General features: G+C 38.4%; 1 protein-coding gene across 2 annotated transcripts in view; it reads right to left on the bottom strand.

Annotated features, from left to right (window-relative positions):
- Positions 1-293: 293 nt before the first annotated feature.
- LOC134340578 (protein LSM12-like) overlaps positions 294-22,159 on the bottom strand; it is a 40,573-nt gene continuing 18,707 nt past the window's right edge. For both annotated transcript variants that reach the window (XM_063037989.1, XM_063037990.1), the window contains 3 exons: positions 8,337-8,446; positions 5,581-5,707; positions 294-1,367 (listed from right to left, as the gene is read on the bottom strand). In XM_063037989.1, the coding sequence (XP_062894059.1) occupies positions 1,272-1,367; positions 5,581-5,707; positions 8,337-8,446 (333 nt within the window). In that variant the 3' untranslated portion in view covers positions 294-1,271. The remainder of the gene's footprint in view (positions 1,368-5,580; positions 5,708-8,336; positions 8,447-22,159) is intronic.

Consider the following 22,159-nt stretch of genomic DNA (forward strand, 5'->3'; position numbering starts at 1 on the left):
AAAAGGTACTGAATTGCAATCCTCTGTTAGTTTTACATTGTTAATGCTAATCCTTTTGGTAAACCAGTTAACTTCGGAGTGAGAAGGTCAACTGAAATTAGTACAAGTGTACATATGACAAATTCATTCAACCATGCAGTACTAGACTTCTCAATACAATTTCTAAAAAATTGAATTCACTAGAAATGATGGTTTAAAGTAGAAGAAATTAACAAATTGCATCTCTTCTTCAAATTACCCAGAAAGGTGCCATGGAAATTTTGACGAAAAAAAGTCAATCTAGCAAACTATCTGCAGGGAAAATAAAGTATAGAATAAAGAACACTGATTACACGTTTCTTCGTACTCTTTAATTTCATATTTTCAATCAAAATAAGACAATAACAGATTCAGCTTTAAAATGTTTTAAATTCCTCCAATTTATATTATAGCGTTGTGCTGACAGGGACTGCGAATAAAAATATACATTATCATAGATTCTTCACCAGCCTATAAAAAGGACTTTATGACTGTTACTGCCTAATTTTATTATGCAAAGACCAGGCAACACCTTTTCTTCCAATTTAATGAAGTGTACAGTACATGATACATGCAAAACTGCATGAACAGTTATATCCTTTAAAATGGCCACTCTCCATAAGCACTGTCTTAGCAAGACAAACCGATTCTGTACACAGTCAGAGGATAAGCTTATGAGCCAAATCTTCCATCATCAAATACACGATTCTTCACTGGAAGACTTTTCAGTGACGTTTAAAAAAAACACAACTGGACTTATTCCTTCTGAGAATAAGCTTCTGGAAAAATAAAAGGACTTAAAATGAAATCTCTCCAACATGGGACAACCACTTAACAAGTTAAATTACCTTCTTGCTTTGGTTTCCTCGTTAGAACACCATTACTATAATGAGCTGGTTTGTTACTTTAACAAATATATTTGTAAAGTTGTGTAAGTCACAAACAACAATTTAGGATCTACCTAAAATGAGTGTAATGACAATAGGAAAAGTAAATGAACATGTAAAAAATAAAACAAAATGACTTTTTTTTAAAAAGCTAACAAAGAAAAAAGGTAATTTATAGTTAGTCAAGTTACAGTAAGTGTTGTCTTGTCTGCTTTTTTGTAAAGTCTATTCTCTTCTCAAAGTGGAAATGTCAGCTCACTGTAGATTCTCCCTGGAGAACATGTGGACTACTCCCTCCCCATCACAGGAAAAAAAAAATTCCCCATCCCTCCCCGATCAGGCTCTGCAAAGGACTATCCAAGCCACTCAGGACGACAAAGCAGTTTCCTTCTGTGTTTGCTGTGCTTGTGAACGTTGTTGCATTAACTTCTGATTTTCCAAATCTCTAAAATGTTTCTCAACCTAAAAGAAAGGAAGAGATGAACAAAAATGAGCAAAACACTATGTCTTCCTTTCTTTTTTTTAAATATAGTCTGATAGCTTCACTATACTAATAGAAGCCTTCCCCCCCCCCCCTCCATTTATCTTGCACACAAAGTTACAAATGACAAAGCTGAACATTTATGGAGTAAAAATGAATTTGATTATTTAGGGCAACCTAGTAGATCTGGTGCACAGGTCCAAGTAACCAAACTACTGTTAGAATATTGGCTAATAAATCAGCTCCATTCAAAATGACATTTTCTGCTCCCTCCTACCCCCCAGCCAATTTCTCTTAACCTCTGCAGCAATAGGTACTATTTTATTCCTTCCCAAATACACAATGATTTACTAATAGTTTGATGTTTTACTAGATATATACCAGGGTTTAAAAAGTTAAATTACGAAGTTTGTTAAGACTGAATTCCATGGAGTTGATGACAAAGATAATTTCTTTAAAACTATCAAAAGGATTCTTTAGAGAGCAATTAAAATTTTGTTTACAGTGGTAGAAGGAGACTGAACAAAGTGGCACTAATTCAAAATTAGAGAGGGGCCTTTCAGAGTGAAACATACAAAAGCAGTGGAAGGGCATTATCCATAAACTTTACAATCCATCATACTTTCTTCAGACAAGCCGTAGATGCTGAGTTAACTAAGATTTTCAACCCCCAAAAGGTTTTGAGGGAAATGAAACTGGTTAATTATGTAGAGATTAGTCCATAATTAACCACTCAATGAAATTAGTTCAGGACTGAAAGTTCAATGTTTGCGTATCTGCCAGCTTTAAAAGACTATTTTTACTTGACAAGCATAATGCATAATAGAGCACATTCAAGAATAAAACAGCCTTAATACATTGGAGGTCAAATGAAAGAGGAAAGTATACAGTAATGGTAGAACACTCAAGGGCATTAATCGAGAAAGGGATATTGCAGTCAGCACAAGCACATAGCTGCCCAAAATTGACAACACAAGTAGATAGGATGGTAAAGGTGGCAGATGGGCTTACTCCAGTCCTGTTCTACAAAAATATTTACCCAGAACTTTAGTGAAAACATGAACATTATACAATAATCTCAACTGGAATTTGAAGTCAGTTTATTTAATTACAAAATTAAAATTAAGATGAGAATAATTTTGAGAGATATTCTGTTCTAATAACGTCAAACACTTGACTAACACTGTACTTTGAAAGTAAATGAGTGTCACAGCCACTATGGAAAAGGCACATGCAGAATCTGAATGGCCTTGTTTCTAATTCAACACTTGCATGACACTGACCCATGCACCCCCATTTAAAATACATCTGGAATATAATAAATGCTTAACTTTAAAGTACTGTTTTCCAAACACAGAACCATTGTTTTGTATTTAGTAAAGGAGTACATCGCCTGTTTATGACATACTGCATCATCTGTCACTGCCTAAACTTTAGTAACTGCTTCTCCTCCTCTGCCATCAGATTTCTGAACAGTCCATGACTAACTCACTATTCTTAGGAAATATTTGTTTCATCATTGTCTATAAAGCAATGCTCCCATTTTCTTTAACCTTACCCACCAATCAATTCCATGACACACCCTGAATGAATAACTGACTCTAAAAATTCATGCTCAAGTGCCTAGCCACTCTACAGCTAATTAAAGATTCCAATACCTTCCCCACAATGCATGCCCAACCAACAGATTCCCAGAAAATGGTCGTATTCTAATATGAAAAACAAAGCTTTTCAAAGAAGTCTGTTCTTCCTGTGCTTTTGGGAAACATTGTCCTGGAACACCACCTCACCAAATCACATAAAAATTAGCGGAGTCTTTAATATTTCACAACACCAATCCACCCCACCCCCCATGCAGTTCTCCTTTGCCCCCTACCAATTACTTACTTTTTTAAAAAATCACATGATTTACCTCCACTTTTCCTTGCATTTGTAGGGTTATTTTCTTTTGGTGTGATACTACATGTTATCCTATTTGTTGGGCACAGCTGCTTAATTGGCCAAATGGAATTTGTCTTATTGGTATTATAACTAACTGATTAATTGCCGTCTTTGAACTGTGAAGCCTAGTTTACTATGGCTAATATATTTTTCATCTCTTCTGCTTCTTTTGCTGATTCAAATGCAATCATACTATCATAATTCAAAAGATCTTCCCGGTTGAATAAATGATATTATTAATCTACTAATACTCCTGCATTGTTAGTTCTTATCATAGGGACAACATAGATCAAAACGGTTCCTGTGTCGGCCGTAAATATTTATTAATGCCAGCTTTAAGTATACTCAGCAACCAAGTATCCACACTCAAAAGGTAGAAAGTGTTAAGTGTTCCAGAATACTGCCCAGAATATATTCTGATTATAAAATGTCTTCAACAGTTAAGCTGCTTAGCTTCCATCAGTCTCTGAAAGTTTAAATACAATTTCTGATACAAGATTTCATGATCTCCATATCTATACTTCCCTGCATGTATCATGACTACCTGGAGGACTTTCGGGAATTTCAAAGTCTTGCATTCAAGGTTCTTCTTAGTTCTGTCTAGTGTGCTTTGAAGCTTGCCCTCCCTCTTATTATTTAATCCAGTATTTAACATAACAAAAAATAAACTACTCAATACATGGAATATCAACTTGTCACCATCTAAATTCCTACAAATGTGTACAATTATAATGGGTCTGTCTAGTATTTTTTAAGATGCAAGGTACACTAGCAGCACAAAAACAAATGATAGGTGGAGATTGACATTTGGATTTTAACCAAACTGCATTCTATTTCACCTACTACTTCATAACAAAAGTTAATTAAAAATTAAGTACCTACCAGATTTAATTACCTGACAAAATTGTCAGTTCAACAGAACTTTAAACATGTTATAAGCAACCCCAACATTATCAAAATTTAAGATGTTTATTAAATATCTTATGAACACATACTTATAACAGTTATAAAAACCAGCATGTACTAACAAAATCCTTTGGTTAGATGGTGCCCATTCCATCATGAGCTCTCATTTCTCTTTTTACTCAAAGCAATTCCCAAGCACAAATGCTAGTTTAAGACACAGAATGGCAATGCCCAACTCTCACAGCTCTACAAATTATACTTAAATTGGTTACTTTTAAAACAGCCAAATAAAATATACTGCAAAAGACAACATACTGTGCAATCATAAGCAGCTTAGAAGATGGGTATGAGAATTATGAGAAATGCCGATTTCAGCATTGAGTAGTGGAAGTGGACAAACTCTTTAAATGTACAGCCTTCTTAGTCTAAATATAAATTAATGAACTAAAGTTCAGATCAGGCCTTCGTGCAAGGGCAATTCAGGTTGGAAATTTGATTCCGTTATTGGTACTAATACATGCTGTCCTTCAATATTAACTATTTTAGATTTGACTATAAAGCACAACTATGGGAAGCTTAGCACATCAGAATAACTCAAGGTTAAAACAAAAGCAGCTAACAATCAAGTATTTTCAGAAATGTAATAAAATAACATTTTCAGGGAAGTTTGATGATTTGCAAAACAAAATCAATTTTGAAGAATTCAAAAAGAAACTGCTGGAAAAACTTGGTAACAGATGCTCACCCTCACTCTTCTCCTCTGTCACTCGCATGTATCTTGTTTTGGGCAAATTGTAACATAGAACAGTACATAACAAGTAGTCCCGTCAACACATGATGCCAAATCAAACTAATCTATTTGCATGCACGTGACCCATATTCATTCATTCATTCTCTACACACTTATGAGCTTGTCTTATCTGCCAGTGTGCATACTTTCATTACCTTCCCAATTGTTTCTCCAACTGCTGGCAGCACAAAAAATAATGCAATCATTCCAACACTATGGATACAGCGTGGTAAGAAACCACTTGCAAAAATTTAAAGCACTGAAATATAAAGAATGAGCATGTGCTCAAACAGGTTTCATCTATTTTTTTTTGGAGGATGGAAGATGTTAAAGGTTAAATAAAAATTCTCCAAGCTCTGACTCCACTGACAGAAGAAATTCGCAATGCTTTCACTCTATTGGCAATTTCAGATCACTGAATTTAATTAGCCATAGAGAACTATTTGCTCACAAAAATGCCACAAAATTTGCCTGGGTATAAAAAGTGTCTACCAACGATCAAAGAATATCATGAGTGAGACCTTAAACAGGGAGAGAGAAAATGTACGTGTACTTACTATTTTACGTACGTGACTTAATGCGCTTCCTTCTTTGCCTCTACAGTTCTCAACTTGGTAAGGTGGTACAATTACAACTTCGTCCATGACAATTATGCTCTTCTCTTGCCATTTACATTCCTTGATGCTAAAAAAGTATACATTACATAAGAATGCTGGTTGACCAGACAATTAAATGGATTTCCGATCCATTTACCATTAAAATTATTTCAAACTTTGTTATCAACTAAAAGCTGTTGTAACTTCCAATCAAAGCACAATAGCTTTTGCACTCACATATGTCTGCAAATCAAATTAACAAGCTTGAAGGGCACCAACTGGGAATACAAACATCCTTAGTGTTAGTCACCATCACCAATACAAAACCCTGGCTCAAGACAACAAAATAAATTTTTTAATTCAAAGGGAAAATAGGATGTATGCTTGGAAAATTCCTGGCAGTTATAATAGAGCAACTTTATTCTCCTCTGTAACTGAGTATTTAGAAGCTCCGTGCAATCTTGCCCAATTGGCCATTATCTATGCAAGACAGCAGACAAAAATCATTACTTCAAAAGCGATTGGCTAATGCCTGTCTTTACTTACTGTTGTGCAGGCAAATATAACAGGCAATTTGCACACTGTAAATAAATAGATAAAATAATGCAGTGTTGATTAAGAAATATTGGCTATAATGCTAGCAGTACAGCCTGCATTTCTTCAGAAAGCAACATGCTTTTCAAATCCATTTACTTGAAAGGGACAATGACACTCACTTGGTGCTACACTGAGCTACCAATTTAAGATTACATGTTTATGTTCCTGAAGTGTGCAACAATAACTTTGCAAGCTTTTACACTGATCTTCTCCATTTTTGGCTCATTCTTCCTTGTCCTGATGAGCAGAAGCAGAGCATTGGCAAAATGGAAATTCAGGGCCTAGTTCAATCATTAGACAAGAGCAATGATTGCGTGACAGTGATAATATTGGAATACCTGACTAATGCTCTGCCAGGGAAAGCCTGTTCCTCTCATGCAGATCTATTGAAAATCTTAACCCCACAGTAAAATTCCTGGCATAAATATTGAACATCATATGATCTTTGCATTTCCAGAAATAATGCAAAACTTTAACACCACTCTAAACCTGTGTTAAGTGAACTATAATGAGGAACACGTGGAAAAAGAAAAAGTTAATGTATTGAGATAAAAAATGTTGAAAAAAATAATTTAAGCTTAGAGGAAGCTTATTCACCCAAGACACTGTTCAACCATGAAACTGTAGTACTATAACCATTTTGTCACCAGATATGGAAAACTAATTCCAAAATTTTCTTCTTTCTCCAATATCTTTCAAAGTGGCCATTTTCAAAATATTCACACATTTCCTTTCAGTAGATTAACTCCAAATTATCTTAAGGTTAAAACAGATAACTTGCAGCAGCAGTCAGTTTTACCTTGTTTAACAGTAGGGTTTTTTTTAAAAAGCAAATTCCTATCATCCCAGCTACACTATTTAACAATGACCAGTTAGATGGGATGGGGCGTATATAAGCTCTGGAATGGCGTGTTCTAGTTTAAAAAGTGAAATTGTGTAGCGATCCACTAAAAAGAAATAGATGCAAAAGTAAATTTGAATACCAGGGCATCTTACTTAACAGTTTATACAACCAACAACTCATGTAATCCATAAATCATATCTCTTAAGAGCTAAAATTTCAACATCACAAGATTGTGACAGAAAAGGTGAAAAAGAATAGACAGCATTCTGATCTCAATTGTTATCCAGCAACAACTGCCTGACATGCGCATGGATGTCACCAATGTACATAATCAAAATTAGCTTCAAGTTCAGAAAGAAAAGCCACTTGGACAGTTACTGAAGAACAAGTGTTGTTCAAAAGGTGTACAATTTCAGAAAGACATTGGAACTGAAAGAAGATGGAAAGTGGAATGGAGTGCAGCTAGGAGGAACATGGGTAGGGAGCGGAAGACAAAAATGGCATGGATAAAACAATTAGATGTTCTTTATTAAAAAATGTACATTTTGTGAAAAAATTGCATCTTGCTGGAGAGAAAAGTGGTTGATATTATTGCATCCTTGTAATAACGGAACTAATCGAACATTCTTGTTATAATCAATCCTCAGGCTGAATTTAAACAGAACAGATATTATGCAATAATGGCTTAATTCAATTCCACTGATAGAAAAATGTTTTGCATTATCCAAGGCAGAATTATACAATAAATATAATTAAGAATTTATGTAATTACATAATTTATATAATATTCTGGCAGTTAAGCAAGCAACTGAACAGAATTTATATTGATTTTACATTATGCCTCAAGTAAATATTATCAACTGATTGAGATAATCAATGAATGCCATGATTGCATAGTGTGTTTAAATTATTTAAAATCAATATTGGTTCAACTGGATCAGTACCCAGAAATTTATTCCTGCTTGGAAGCACTAAATCTACTTTACAGTCATGGCAATGCACCATACACCACTTCCAGAATGCACTATGTTAAATTCAATATAATGAATTTGGGAGGCAGTAACAAGCTCTGACATGACTATATAGTAAGCACTACAGAACAGGGATGAATCTTTAAGTATATATTGCTTTGACTTTTTACTTGAACAGATTCTCAAAATGTTTTCAAATTAAATCAACTGCTGTATCATACCACAACCTTTTTTTTAATTCATTGAACTAGAAAATTTCTCTATTTTTGATGAAATAAGCCATTTAGAAAAAAAAATGAACTTACGTCTTATGGATAGTCTGAAAAAGCTGCTGGCCTTCTGGAGAGACTCCGGCACTAATTGCATAAGCTTGGCTTAATTTCTCTTCCTTCTCTGTCCGTGCTCGATTGGCAAGCTAGTAATAAAACAACAGCTTAATCATCAGACACTGCCATCCTGAAGCAAGCAGCTGAAACAATTCAAATGGTTACCAAAACTGTTAGCACCAAGTTTTTAAATGGCAATTTAAAGCTAGCAAACAGATCTGCTGCAGTCATCGTATCAAAAGAAACATTTAATCATTCCTCCAATTAACATCAAAGTGTACAGTTCATTAAAAAAATCTTAGGCAGCAATTTTACAAGTTTGGAAGACAAAACTGGCAATATGGGTAGGCAATGGATATGGCATATATGGATGTTAGTAAAGCACTTGACAAGGTCCTTCATGGCAGACTGACCCAAAATATCAAAAAACATGGGAACCACAGTGACTCGATAGACTGGATTCAAACCTCTATGACCAGCAGTGTTCTGCAGTGATCAGTACTGGGACCTATTGTTTGTGCTTAGACATATGTAAATAACTGACAAAACAAGTGTTGGGTGGGAGGGGGGGGGGGAGAGAAAAGAGGAGAAGAAGAATTAGCTTGCAGACAACACAAAGGGAGAGCTGTGGATAATGAGAAAACTATTGCATCAGGAGGATGCAATAGAAAAGGCACCTCAAAATTAAAGTAGGAATTGATCTGAATAGTATTTGATCCACAAAGAAAACATTGCTTAAGATTTAATCTGTGCTTGCAAAAGTTTTGTCTATGGACTTGCAGTTAGGGAATTCAATTCTGCATATCATTCACTCACTTGCTCCACTGACAAAAACATGCAAAAGTCATGCAAATCTGAAGCCAGAACCTGGCTGCAGATTGGTTTTACAAGTTAGAGGTATCAAGGGCTGCGTTAGTTTAGGGCAGTGGAATCAGATACTGCAAACCATCAGGAAAGGGTAATGATCGGAAGGTCATCAAGATATTAACGAGCCTGAAAGAAAGTCAGGAAAATAAATTTATGGGGAACTAACTTAAGTGGTTCCCAATATCAACCTGGGACTTCCCAAACATCACCCCAATTTGGCAGAATTTATAGCACATTGAAATAAAATGGAAAGAACATCATGGGCTATACTTTTAAGCAACTGAAAATCCCAAATGTGAATTTAATTTCATTGCAACACACATCAAAGTTGCTGGTGAAAGCAGCAGGCCAGGCAGCATCTCTAGGAAGAGGTACAGTCGATGTTTCATAGAAACCATAGAAACTACGGCAGAAACAGGCCTTTTGGCCCTTCTTGGCTGTGCCGAACCATTTTCTGCCTAGTCCCACTGACCTGCACACGGATCATATCCCTCCATACACCTCCCATCCATGTATCTGTCCAATTTATTCTTAAATGTTAAAAAAGAACCCGCATTTACCACCTCGTCTGGCAGCTCATTCCATACTCCCACCACTCTGTGTGAAGCCCCCCCTAATGTTCCCTTTAAACTTTTCCGCCCTCACCCTAAACCCATGTCCTCTGGTTTTTTTCTCCCCTTGCCTCAGTGGAAAAAGCCTGCTTGCATTCACAAGGGTTTCAGGCCAAGACCCTTCGTCATTTCATTGGTCATTTCTGTGTACATTTGTGATAATCTGCAAACATTGTGAACCCCAGACTCAAGTCTGGTCAGAGAAACAACTGCCTCACGATCTGAAAGGCAAAGACTGATTTTCATTTTTTTTTAAAAATACAACTTCAACTGTACACTGCACCCAAATTAAGAACCACACAATCCAATTTCTAGACAGATACAAGACCATAAGATATCAGAGAAGTAGACCATTCAGCCCACCGAGTCTGCTCCGCCATTCAATTGTTCCAGTCATACCCACTCCCCTGCCTTCTCCCCATTCCCTTTGATGCCCTGGCTAATCAAGAACCTATCTATCTCTGCCTTAAATGCACCCAATGACCTGGCCTCCACAGCTGCTTGCAGCAACAAATTCCACAGATTTACCACCCTCTGACTAAAGGAATTTCTCTGCATCTCTGTTCTAAATGGACGTCCTTCAATCCTGAAGTCGTGCCCTCTTGTCCTGGATTCCCCTACCATGGGAAATAACTTTGCCATATGTAATCTGCTCAGGACTTTTAAGATTTGGAATGTTTCTAAGATACCCCTTCATTTGCCTGAACACCAGGGAATACAACCCAAGAGCTGCCAGACATTCATCATACAGTAACCCTTTCATTCCTGGAATTATTCTCGTGAATCTTCTCTGAACCCTCTCCAATGTCAGAAAACCTTTCTAAAATAAGGAACACAAAACTGCACACAATACTCCAAGTGTGGTCTCGCGAGTGCCTGAAAGAACCTCAACATCAAATCCCTGCTCTTATACTCTATGCCTCTAGAAGTGAATGCCCAACATTGCATTTACCTTCTTCACCACCGACTCAACTTACAATAAGAGCTATATTCTGAAGAGAGACAAGCCCAAGAATACAGATTAATCTGAATTAATGTTTTTGAAATGGGTAGCAAGCATCACTAACAACTGTTTTTGGAAAAAAGCCCCAACATGCAAGAATAACTATTATATCCACTGCAATGCAGCAAGCAAGGGAGATTGAAGAAATTGGGCACAAAGATGCAGGAATTTAATGTAATTAGTTTATATAATCGAAAATAGTTTGCATCCAGCAAGGGGCACACACAATTGATGCAATTTCAATAAGTAGCTTAAATGCTTATTCCAAAGGCTTCTAGAAGCACACCTCAGAATGTGAAAAAGCATTTCCATAGAGGACAAATGGAATGCGAAGTTTTAGGATATGCTTTTCAAAACTGATGGGTATTTAAACAGTGTGCGAAAAGATGGTCTTGGTGAATCTACATTTAATGAAATGAAAAAGATATTACTATTTCCTGCCAAGAGGAAACACACATCTGCAAAGTCACAAATTCAATCCTAAGCAAATGCTAACTAGATTGCCACTGAGGCAGCTATAAACAACAGTGACTCTTCAATATGAAACAGTTTTGCTCTTCCCATCCCACTGTGCCCGATGTAAATTACATGCACATAGATAGCACAATTAAGTTACATTCCAATGCCAACTGTATAAAAATATCCTGTTGACACATTACCAGAAGGAAAATATTGACTAATTACAAAGCTATCCAGGGATGATCTCTCAGATCTGTCACCTTCAGGAAGAAATACTTTTTCTGCAAACAGCATAAAGTAGCCTATATCTAGTACCTAGCACTTTTGACAGTGTACTTCCACAAAACAACATGCAAGCTATTTCCATTATGCCTAATTTGGTTCGTTGTGAGGCATAATTGGCTATGTGAATTGTCAGGCAAAAATCCTTTCAAGTTGAGAGGGAAAAGAGCTAGTAGCATCTAGTCTCCTCCAAAAATAATACCTAGCAGCTAAAACCAAAATGCACTGGAACTTCCAGAGGATGCATTCCAACGATCTAAGAACCATTGACTTCACTTGTACATTTCAGAAAAAGGAAATTACATTTCATGCAAATTTTGACAAAGATTACTGAGAGCACATTAAAAGAGGAAGAAGGGAAGACATACCAGGGTGGGGTGGAGAGAAATCAAGATTCTCAAAAGTAGAACCAAGCCAGCAAGCAACTAATAACATAGCAATCAGGTAGAAGTTGAGCGCAAGAGAGAAGAGAGTAGGATAAAAAACATCTATAAGACTACATTTAACTTCTTAATCAAGCAGCGGTAAGAGAAACTCAGATCTGGCTTTGATTTACACTCATAGTAGGCTTGACTGAGGTGACAACGGTCAAGGATAAATTTTCCAAGGCTCCTGACATCTAGAAAGGGCTAAAATTAGAAAACAAGCCCCAATAAGTAAATACATGTGAACCCTTCGCAATTACCTAGTTTTCTGCATTAATTACTCAAAATGTGGACTGATCTTCAAATAAGTCACAATAATAGACAAACTGCCTAAACTAATACAAACAATTGTACTACTTCTCGTCAATACCGAGTACACCATTTAAACAATCACAGTCTAGGTTCAACAAAGTACGTGAACCTTTGGGGTAATGCCTTCTACAAAACCTATTGGAGTCAGGTGTTCCAATCAATGAGTTGAGATTGGAGGTGTGGGTTGTAGATGTGATCTGCCCTACATATTAAAAAAAAAGACAGTCAGGTTACTGACAGAGTCTGCTCTTCTCAAGATCTATTTACAGTCGGCCCTCCTTATCCGCAAGGGATTGGTTCCGGGACCCCTCGCGGATACCAAAAAACGCAGATGCTCAAGTCCCTTATTCAACCTGTCTCAGTGCGGTGGACATTAGGACCCAGCAGCGGAGCTCTGAAGCCGCAGGGTTTCTGTTCATGAAAATAATCACTATTTAAAATAAAGTGGCAATAATAAAGTGATCGGAAAGAGGTGAAACGCCATCGGTCATTGGAAAAGCATTAGGCTACAGTTGGTCAATGATCGGAACAATTTTAAAAGGATAAAGTGAGAAGGGCCCTGCCCCGATGAAAGCTACAATTATTACTAAGCAACACAGTGTTTTAATATTGGGTTTTGGGGTATTGTGTTTTTGATCCTCCGTATCAACCCGGCATGGCTGGAGAGCGCGCTTGGGAGCACTCTGCCACTGGATCGAACTTGGGAATTTCCGTTTCCGAACCCGGCGCTGTAACATACGTTTCTTAAGTGTTTTATATGCATAGAAAGGTAAAATATATACTATATACTAAGACAAACGTTTGACTGACGCTAAATAATACCGGAGGTACCTGTTCCGACTTACTAAGAGAACTTCCGTTTTTTTTCCGATCCCGATCCACAATGACATACGCACATCCTTCCGTATACCTTAAATCACCTCTAGATTACTTATAATACCTAATACAATGTAAATGCGATGTAAAATAGTTGTTACACTGCATTGTTTAGGGAATAATGACAAGAAAAAAAAAAGTCTGTACATGTTTGAACAAGTGGCAGGGAGATTAGCGGGGGCTACTGAGGTGACTTTAAACTAGAATGGTTGGGGGGTGGGAATCAAATTAAAGCGGCTAGGTGTGAGGAGGTTAGTTCACAACAGAGGGATGGGAACCAGTGCAGAGAGACAGAGGGGTGTAAAGTGAGCGTAGAAGCAAAAAGTACAAAGGGGAAAAGTAAAAGTGGCAGGCCGACAAATCCAGGGCAAGCATTAAAAAGGGCTAAGAGAGTTGTAAAAGAGTGCCTGAAGGCTTTATGTGTCAATGCAAGGAGCATTCGTAATAAGGTGGATGAATTGAAAGTGCAGATTGTTATTAATGATTATGATATAGTTGGGATCACAGAGACATGGCTCCAGGGTGACCAGGGATGGGAGCTCAACGTTCAGGGATATTCAATATTCAGGAGGGATAGACACGAAGGAAGGGGAGGTGGGGTGGCGTTGCTGGTTAAAAAAGAGATTAACGCAATAGAAAGGAAGGACATAAGCCGGGAAGATGTGGAATCGATATGGGTAGAGCTGCGTAACACTAAGGGGCAGAAGACGCTGGTGGGAGTTGTGTACAGGCCACCTAACAGTAGTAGTGAGGTCGGAGATGGTATTAAACAGGAAATTAGAAATGTGTGCAATAAAGGAACAGCAGTTATAATGGGTGACTTCAATCTACATGTAGACTGGGTGAACCAAATTGGTAAAGGTGCTGAGGAAGAGGATTTCTTGGAATGTATGCGGGATGGTTTTTTGAACCAACATGTCGAGGAACCGACTAGAGAGCAGGCTATTCTGGACTGGGTTTTGAGCAATGAGGAAGGGTTAATTAGCGATCTTGTCGTGAGAGGCCCCTTGGGTAAGAGTGACCATAATATGGTGGAATTCTTCATTAACATGGAGAGTGACGTAGTTAATTCAGAAACAAAGGTTCTGAACTTAAAGAGGGGTAACTTTGAAGGTATGAGACATGAATTAGCTAAGATAGACTGGCAAATGACACTTCAAGGATTGACGGTGGATATGCAATGGCAGGCATTTAAAGGTTGCATGGATGAACTACAACAATTGTTCATCCCAGTTTGGCAAAAGAATAAATCAAGGAAGGTAGTGCACCCGTGGCTGACAAGAGAAATTAGGGATAGTATCAATTCCAAAGAAGTAGCATACAAATTAGCCAGAGAAAGTGGCTCACCTGAGGACTGGGAGAAATTCAGAGTTCAGCAGAGGAGGACAAAGGGCTTAATTAGGAAGGGGAAAAAAGATTATGAGAGAAAACTGGCAGAGAACATAAAAACGGACTGTAAAAGCTTTTATAGATATGTAAAAAGGAAAAGACTGATAAAGACAAATGTAGGTCCCCTGCAAACAGAAACAGGTGAATTGATTATGGGGAGCAAGGACATGGCAGACCAATTGAATAATTACTTTGGTTCTGTCTTCACTAAGGAGGACATAAATAATCTTCCAGAAATAGTAAGGGACAGAGGGTCCAGTGAGATGGAGGAACTGAGCGAAATACATGTTAGTAGGGAAGTGGTGTTAGGTAAATTGAAGGGATTGAAGGCAGATAAATCCCCAGGGCCAGATGGTCTGCATCCCAGAGTGCTTAAGGAAGTGGCCCAAGAAATAGTGGATGCATTAGTGATAATTTTTCAAAACTCGTTAGATTCTGGACTAGTTCCTGAGGATTGGAGGGTGGCTAATGTAACCCCACTTTTTAAAAAAGGAGGGAGAGAGAAACCGGGGAATTATAGGCCGGTTAGCCTAACATCGGTGGTGGGGAAACTGCTGGAGTCAGTTATCAAGGATGTGATAACAGTACATTTGGAAAGCGGTGAAATGATCGGACAAAGTCAGCATGGATTTGTGAAAGGAAAATCATGTCTGACGAATCTCATAGAATTTTTTGAGGATGTAACTAGTAGAGTGGATAGGGGAGAACCAGTGGATGTGGTATATTTGGATTTTCAAAAGGCTTTTGACAAGGTCCCACATAGGAGATTAGTGTGCAAACTTAAAGCACACGGTATTAGGGGTAAGGTATTGGTGTGGGTGGAGAATTGGTTAGCAGACAGGAAGCAAAGAGTGGGAATAAACGGGACCTTTTCAGAATGGCAGGCGGTGACTAGTGGGGTACCGCAAGGCTCAGTGCTGGGACCCCAGTTGTTTACAATATATATTAATGACTTGGATGAGGGAATTAAATGCAGCATCTCCAAGTTTGCGGATGACACGAAGCTGGGTGGCAGTGTTAGCAGTGAGGAGGATGCTAAGAGGATGCAGGGTGACTTGGATAGGTTGGGTGAGTGGGCAAACTCATGGCAGATGCAATTTAATGTGGATAAATGTGAAGTTATCCACTTTGGTGGCAAAAATAGGAAAACAGATTATTATCTGAATGGTGGCCGATTAGGAAAAGGGGAGGTGCAACGAGACCTGGGTGTCATTATACACCAGTCATTGAAAGTGGGCATGCAGGTACAGCAGGCGGTGAAAAAGGCGAACGGTATGCTGGCATTTATAGCGAGAGGATTCGAGTACAGGAGCAGGGAGGTACTACTGCAGTTGTACAAGGCCTTGGTGAGACCACACCTGGAGTATTGTGTGCAGTTTTGGTCCCCTAATCTGAGGAAAGACATCTTTGCCATAGAGGGAGTACAAAGAAGGTTCACCAGATTGATTCCTGGGATGGCAGGTCTTTCATATGAAGAAAGACTGGATGAACTGGGCTTGTACTCGTTGGAATTTAGAAGATTGAGGGGGGATCTGATTGAAACGTATAAGATCCTAAAGGGATTGGACAGGCTAGATGCAGGAAGATTGTTCCCGATGTTGGGGAGGTCTAGAACGAGGGGTCACAGTTTGAGGATAGAGGGGAAGCCTTTTAGGACCGAGGTTAGGAAAAACTTCTTCACACAGAGAGTGGTGAATCTGTGGAATTCTCTGCCACAGCAAACTGTTGAGGCCAGTTCATTAGCTATGTTTAAAAGGAAGTTAGATATGGCCCTTGTGGCTACAGGGGTCAGGGGGTATGGAGGGAAGGCTGGGTTCTGAGTTGGATGATCAGCCATGATCATAATAAATGGCGGTGCAGGCTCGAAGGGCCGAATGGCCTACTCCTGCACCTATTTTCTATGTTTCTATGTTTCTAAGTGCTGGAAGAGCACTTCCGGGTTTCTCAATGCGGTTGGTTGAATTTGCACATGCAGAACTCGCGGATAAGGAGGGCCGACTGTATGTGCACCATATTTCTTGATTAAAACATCTTTCAGAAGGAACTCAGAACTGTAGAGATGTATGAAACTGAAAAAGGCTACAAAAGCATTTCTGAAGACCACAGTAAGAGAAGCAGTCTGTCTACAAATGGAGGAAATTCAGTACTATTTCTACTCTCCCTACGAGCGGGCATCCTGCAAAGATCACACCAAGAGCACAATGTGGAATGGTGATGGAGGTGATAAAGGACAAGGTTAACAGCAAAAGACCTGCAAAAATCTTTAGAACTTGCTAAAGTCTCCATTCGTGTACCCACTACGAGAAAGACACTGAATAAGAATGGTGTTCATGGAAGGACACCATGGAGGAAGCCACTGTTCTTAAAATAAATAAATTAATAAATCATCCTTGCACGTCTCAAGTTTGCAAAAGACCACCTGGATGTTCCACAATGCTTCTGGGAGAACATTTTGTGAACAGATGAGACAAAAGTTTAACCTTTTGGCAAAAATGCACACCACAGTTTTTGGAGGAAAAAAAAAGCACTGCACACCAACACCAAAACCACCACCTAACTGTGAAGCATGGTGGAAAGAACATCATGGTTTGGGGCTGCTTTGCTGCCTCAGGGCCTGGACAGCTTGCAATTGTTGAGGGAACAATGAATTCAAAATTGTATGAAGACATCTTACAGGAGAATGTCAGGGTAGTGGTCCATCACCTGAAGCTTAACAGAAGTTGGATGATACAGCAAGACAGTGATCAGAAGCACAAGAGTAAATCAACAATTGGTTTAAAAAGAAGAAAATTTGTGTTTTAGAATGACCAAGTCAGAAGTCCAGACCTTAATCCAATCGAGATGCTGTAGCATGACCTGAAGTGGAACTGAAACAGTTTTGTATGGAGGAATGGTCTAAGATTCTTCTTCACCATTGTGCAAGTCATTTCAGCAGCTACAGGAAATATTTGGTAGAAGTTATTGCTGCTAAAGGAGGCTCTGCTAGTTACTAAATACAAGGATTTACATACTTTTTCCCGCCTGGACTGTGAATGATTAAACAACATGTTCAATAAAGACACGAAAAGTACAACTGTTCGCACATTATTAGTTTAGGCAGATTGTGTTTGTCTATTATTGTTACTTAGATGAAGATCAGACCACATTTTATGAGTAATTAATGTAGGAAACCAGTTAATTGCAAAGGGTTCACAAATTTTTTCTTGCAACTGTATATCTTATTTAGTGTTTGCCATTGCCCATCTACTTTCAACTTTTTAAAATAAATTGCTGAATTCATACCACATACTTTCATAGCTTCTTTTAGTTAACCTCAGAAGCAACATGATTTTGACCCTTCGAGTTTTATTTCTATACTTACTATAATCCTTAAGCTTCCTGCTATTAGGTTAACAGTGTCTCACTTTAACTAATTTGATTAAATCCAGAACACCCCAAGAGTGTGAACAGCCCCCATTTGTTATTTAGTTCAACACATCCAACTTTATTTGATAATCCTTCAACATATACAGTCGGCCTTCCTTATCCGCGAGTTCAACCAACCGCGAGTCGGGAAAACTCAGAAGTTCTCTCTCCAGCACTCGTTGTTCAAGCATTGTTCACCTCGTGTCTCGCTCATTCACTACTTTGTTTCTGTGGAAAAAAATGGCTCCTAAAAAGCAAACGACGTGGTCAAAGCAATTCCTCAAAGGCTAAGAGGGAGCGTAAAGTGCTATCTCTCGCCAAGAAATTAGAAATATTAGATCTTTTGAAAAGTGGCATGTTGCATTCCGAAGTGAGCCGTAAGGTCGGTAAGAACAAATCGAGCATTCGTACAATAAAGCAGAAAGAAGCTGAAATTCATGGAAGTGCTAGTGCTAGGGATAGCTGGCTGGCTACGTAAAGCGCTACAGCCTCAAGAACTGAAAGATCACGGGAGAATCGGCATCTGCGTTCCCAGAAGAGCTACGATGGTTGTGTCTGTACTGAATATGTACAAACTTTTTTTCTTGTCAGTATTCCCTAAACAATACAGTATAACAACTATTTTCATAGCATTTACATTTTATTAGGTATTATAAGTCAACGGAACAGAAACACAGAGTGGCGGGTCCTGTGCTGTCCTGGGTCCTAAAATCCACCCACACTGAGACAGGTTAAATAAGGGACTTGAACATCCACGTTTTTTTGGTATCCGCGTGGGATCTTGGAACCAATCCCTTGCGGATAAGGAGGGCCGACTGTACATGACTTTAACTGAGTAAGGAAACAAGGAGGAAAAGGTTACTTGAAGGACCGCAAATTGTTTGAAATGCCTACACCAAGATTGGGAATGCTTAGTCATTTAGTATATTCAAACTGAAATAAAAGTTTTTTTTTAATGCATTTTCTGTCTTTATTACAAAGATTGTGTTCAGGCTCTCAAATTACAAAAGGAAAAAGGTTGCCTTAAATAATGGTTAAATTGCACTTGGCAGGAAACCACAATGCATAACAGGATTGTGGTGTTGTAGTTTACGGGATAATAAAATACCTTCCCTTGTATTTGCACCATCCAGTTTTCTTTAAAAAAAAATAAAACAGACAAATAAAACAAAATCACAAAGATTCACAAGTTGTGTTGTAATAGCAGACTTGCATGGAACTAGATTGCAGCTGAAATGTTTGCACTGGCTGTGTATGGGTGCAGTGTCTGGCGATCAATACCAAAGTTTATTATTCTGCCCCAACAAAAGCCTCTTCAAAAATAAATACAAGTTATTTTGATATTAAAGGATTTGGTGGACTGAGCAAGAAAGAGGACCTGATGCATGATAAACTATCATCTTTGTCACATGACCAGATCAAAGTAATTTGGCTTAATCCTTTTTCCACTGTGTCTATTTTTCAATCATTTACAATTGGAATTGTCTTTACCAGCTGAAGTTTTCCATAATTTTCACAAACAAATATCTATACAAGTCTGCAGAGACTTACAATAACCATGATCCATTTTTTGTTCCAGTGAAAGGGGGAAAGTATTACATTCTCAGAAATCTGAAAATGCTGCAAACAATGTAAAAGCTGCATTACCACAAGCATGTTGCATGTTCTATTGGTACATTAAGATCATGATTATACTAGAGGGCACAGCCTCAGATGAAAGGGGCATCAATTTGGAAAAGATGAGAAGGAATCTCCTTAGCCAGAGGTTGGTGAATCTGTGGAATTCATTGCCATGGACTGCAGTGGAGGCCAGGTCATTGGGTATATTTAAAGCAGAGGTTGATAGGTTTGTGATTAGTCAGTGCATCAAAGGTTACAGTGAGAAGGCAGGAAAATGGGATTGAGAGGTATAATAAATCAGCCATAATAGAATGACAGAGCAAACTCGATAGGTCAAATGGCTTTGTTCTGTTCCCATGTCTTATGGTCTAACATTTAAATCAATTCAACAACTCACTATCAAACTTTGTTATACTATAAAACTTCATAGAGAAGCTCTTAAGATTAATCAAACAATAGTTATACCACTCTACAACTAAAACATCTCAGGAGCTCCTGCATTGAAAATTACATTCTCAAATAATTTGAGGGAATTAATATCTTTGTAGTTTAAACATTGAGTCATGTAACAATGTTAGTACTCAAAAGAAATACAAGAATGCAGTATGTAATCTGCAGGACAAAAATTTCCAAATTCACCTTGGGTGGAGAAAAGGGTAAATAATTTGCTTTGATGCAGAAAGTATACTGTAGCAATGCAATACTCTGAAGCTGATGAAGACCGGAAATATAGTAAAAGTGGGACTCACACCACTTCCTTCTCTCAAAGGAAAATTATAAACATAGATCACAGTTCAAATTAAATGTCAAGTAATCAATGTCATGATAATCATTTGAAACTAAAATAATTGTTAAAATTGTTAACTTTTCCAAACATTCTATAAATTTGTACTTTAAAAAAAACACACACACAATATTGACAATTGCAATTTGGACTGAAATTCAGAAAACTTTAATTATGGCACAATTTCTAGTAGTTCCATTTATCCAGAAGATGGGTGACCTATAAAGACTGGGACAGCCTAACTCAATTCTAGATCTGTGCTAAATTAGAATTTCTCAACAGAACTGACCCCAAGGGCTTCAACTTTAGATAACTAACATTGCTGCAAATAAACAAATTACTAAATTGTACTGACAACTAAATAATCAGCATTTATGGGACCATCATGTAAATTGTAAGGATATCTGGCAATTTCCTAGTTTAGCTTAAATTTATAACAATGGGCAATCAGAGATCCAAAACACAAGACATAGCTCACCCAGTTTCACCGATTGAGTATATAAGGCATCGACTCATGGTAGATTGTTGTTTTGAGCAGCAGCTAATCAGCGGTCACGATTGGCAACAAATTAAAATACGACAGGGGCAAGTGGAGCTGCCATCGTTGGAGTGGGGATTTTGATGCTTTAGTTCTTTGCGACTTCAGTGAGGAGAGGCTCGAGTGAGAGAAAGTGAAAAGCTATAGATGGATTTTCCACCCCCAGTTTATTGTGTTTCTTCCTTTCCATTTGCTCTGCTAGGACAGTAGAATGCTCCTCTTACAGGATGTGAGAAGGCAGGGAGATCTCCAGTGCCTCTGACGACTACACCTGCGAGAAGTGCATCCAGCAGCAGCTTCTAACACTCCACACTGAGTTGGAGCTGGAACTGGAACTGGATAAACTCCAGATCATTTGGGAAGCTGAAGGAGTGATAGATAAGACATATAGAGAGGTAGTTACACCCAAGGTGCAGGACAAAGGAAACAGGCTGACAGTCAGGAAGGGGAAAAGAGGTTAAATAGCCAGTACAGAGTACCCCTGTGGCCATCCCCCTCAACAACAGGTATACCACAGAAAGCAAGTTCTGTGGACGAGAACGAGACTCTTGGATGGTATGTTCCCTTTCAGATGCCAGGGTCCAGGACATCTTGGATTGAGTTCTCAGCACTCTTAAGTGAAAGGGTAAACAGCCAGAGGTCATGGTCCATGTAGGTATCAATGATATAGCTAGTGACAAGGTTCTGCAAAGTGAGTTCGGTGCTAAGTTAAGGGAAGGACCTCCAGGGTTGTGATCTCACGATTGCTACTCTTGCCACGTGCCAGTGAGGCCAGAAATAGGAAGATTATACAGTTTAACATGTAACTAAAGAGTTGGTGCAGAGAGAGGGAGTCAGATATTTGGATCATTTGACTCTCTTCCATGGAAGGTGGAGGCTGTACAGAAAAGACAATTTGCACCTAATCTGGGGGTGAGGGAGAGATGCGGGAAAGAGGAGTTAAATGTAACCAGAGTACCAGAACAGATAGTGGAGAGGCTGTGGAGACAGGTCTTAACACCTCAGACAAAGTCAGAGATCAAAAGATTGAGCATAGTGTGACTAACATCCTGAGCTGTGTACATTTCAACGCAAGTATCATCGCAAGAAAGTCAGGTGAGTTCAGGGCATTATTAACAAACACATGGAATTATGATATTGTAGTCATTAATGAAACATGGTTGCAGGAGGGGTAGGACTGGCAGCTCAATATTTGGGGGTTCCACTGTTTTAGATGTGAGAGTGGGAGGGA

The sequence above is a fragment of the Mobula hypostoma genome, chromosome X1 (genome assembly GCF_963921235.1).
Source record: "Mobula hypostoma chromosome X1, sMobHyp1.1, whole genome shotgun sequence".
NCBI lineage: Eukaryota > Metazoa > Chordata > Chondrichthyes > Myliobatiformes > Myliobatidae > Mobula > Mobula hypostoma.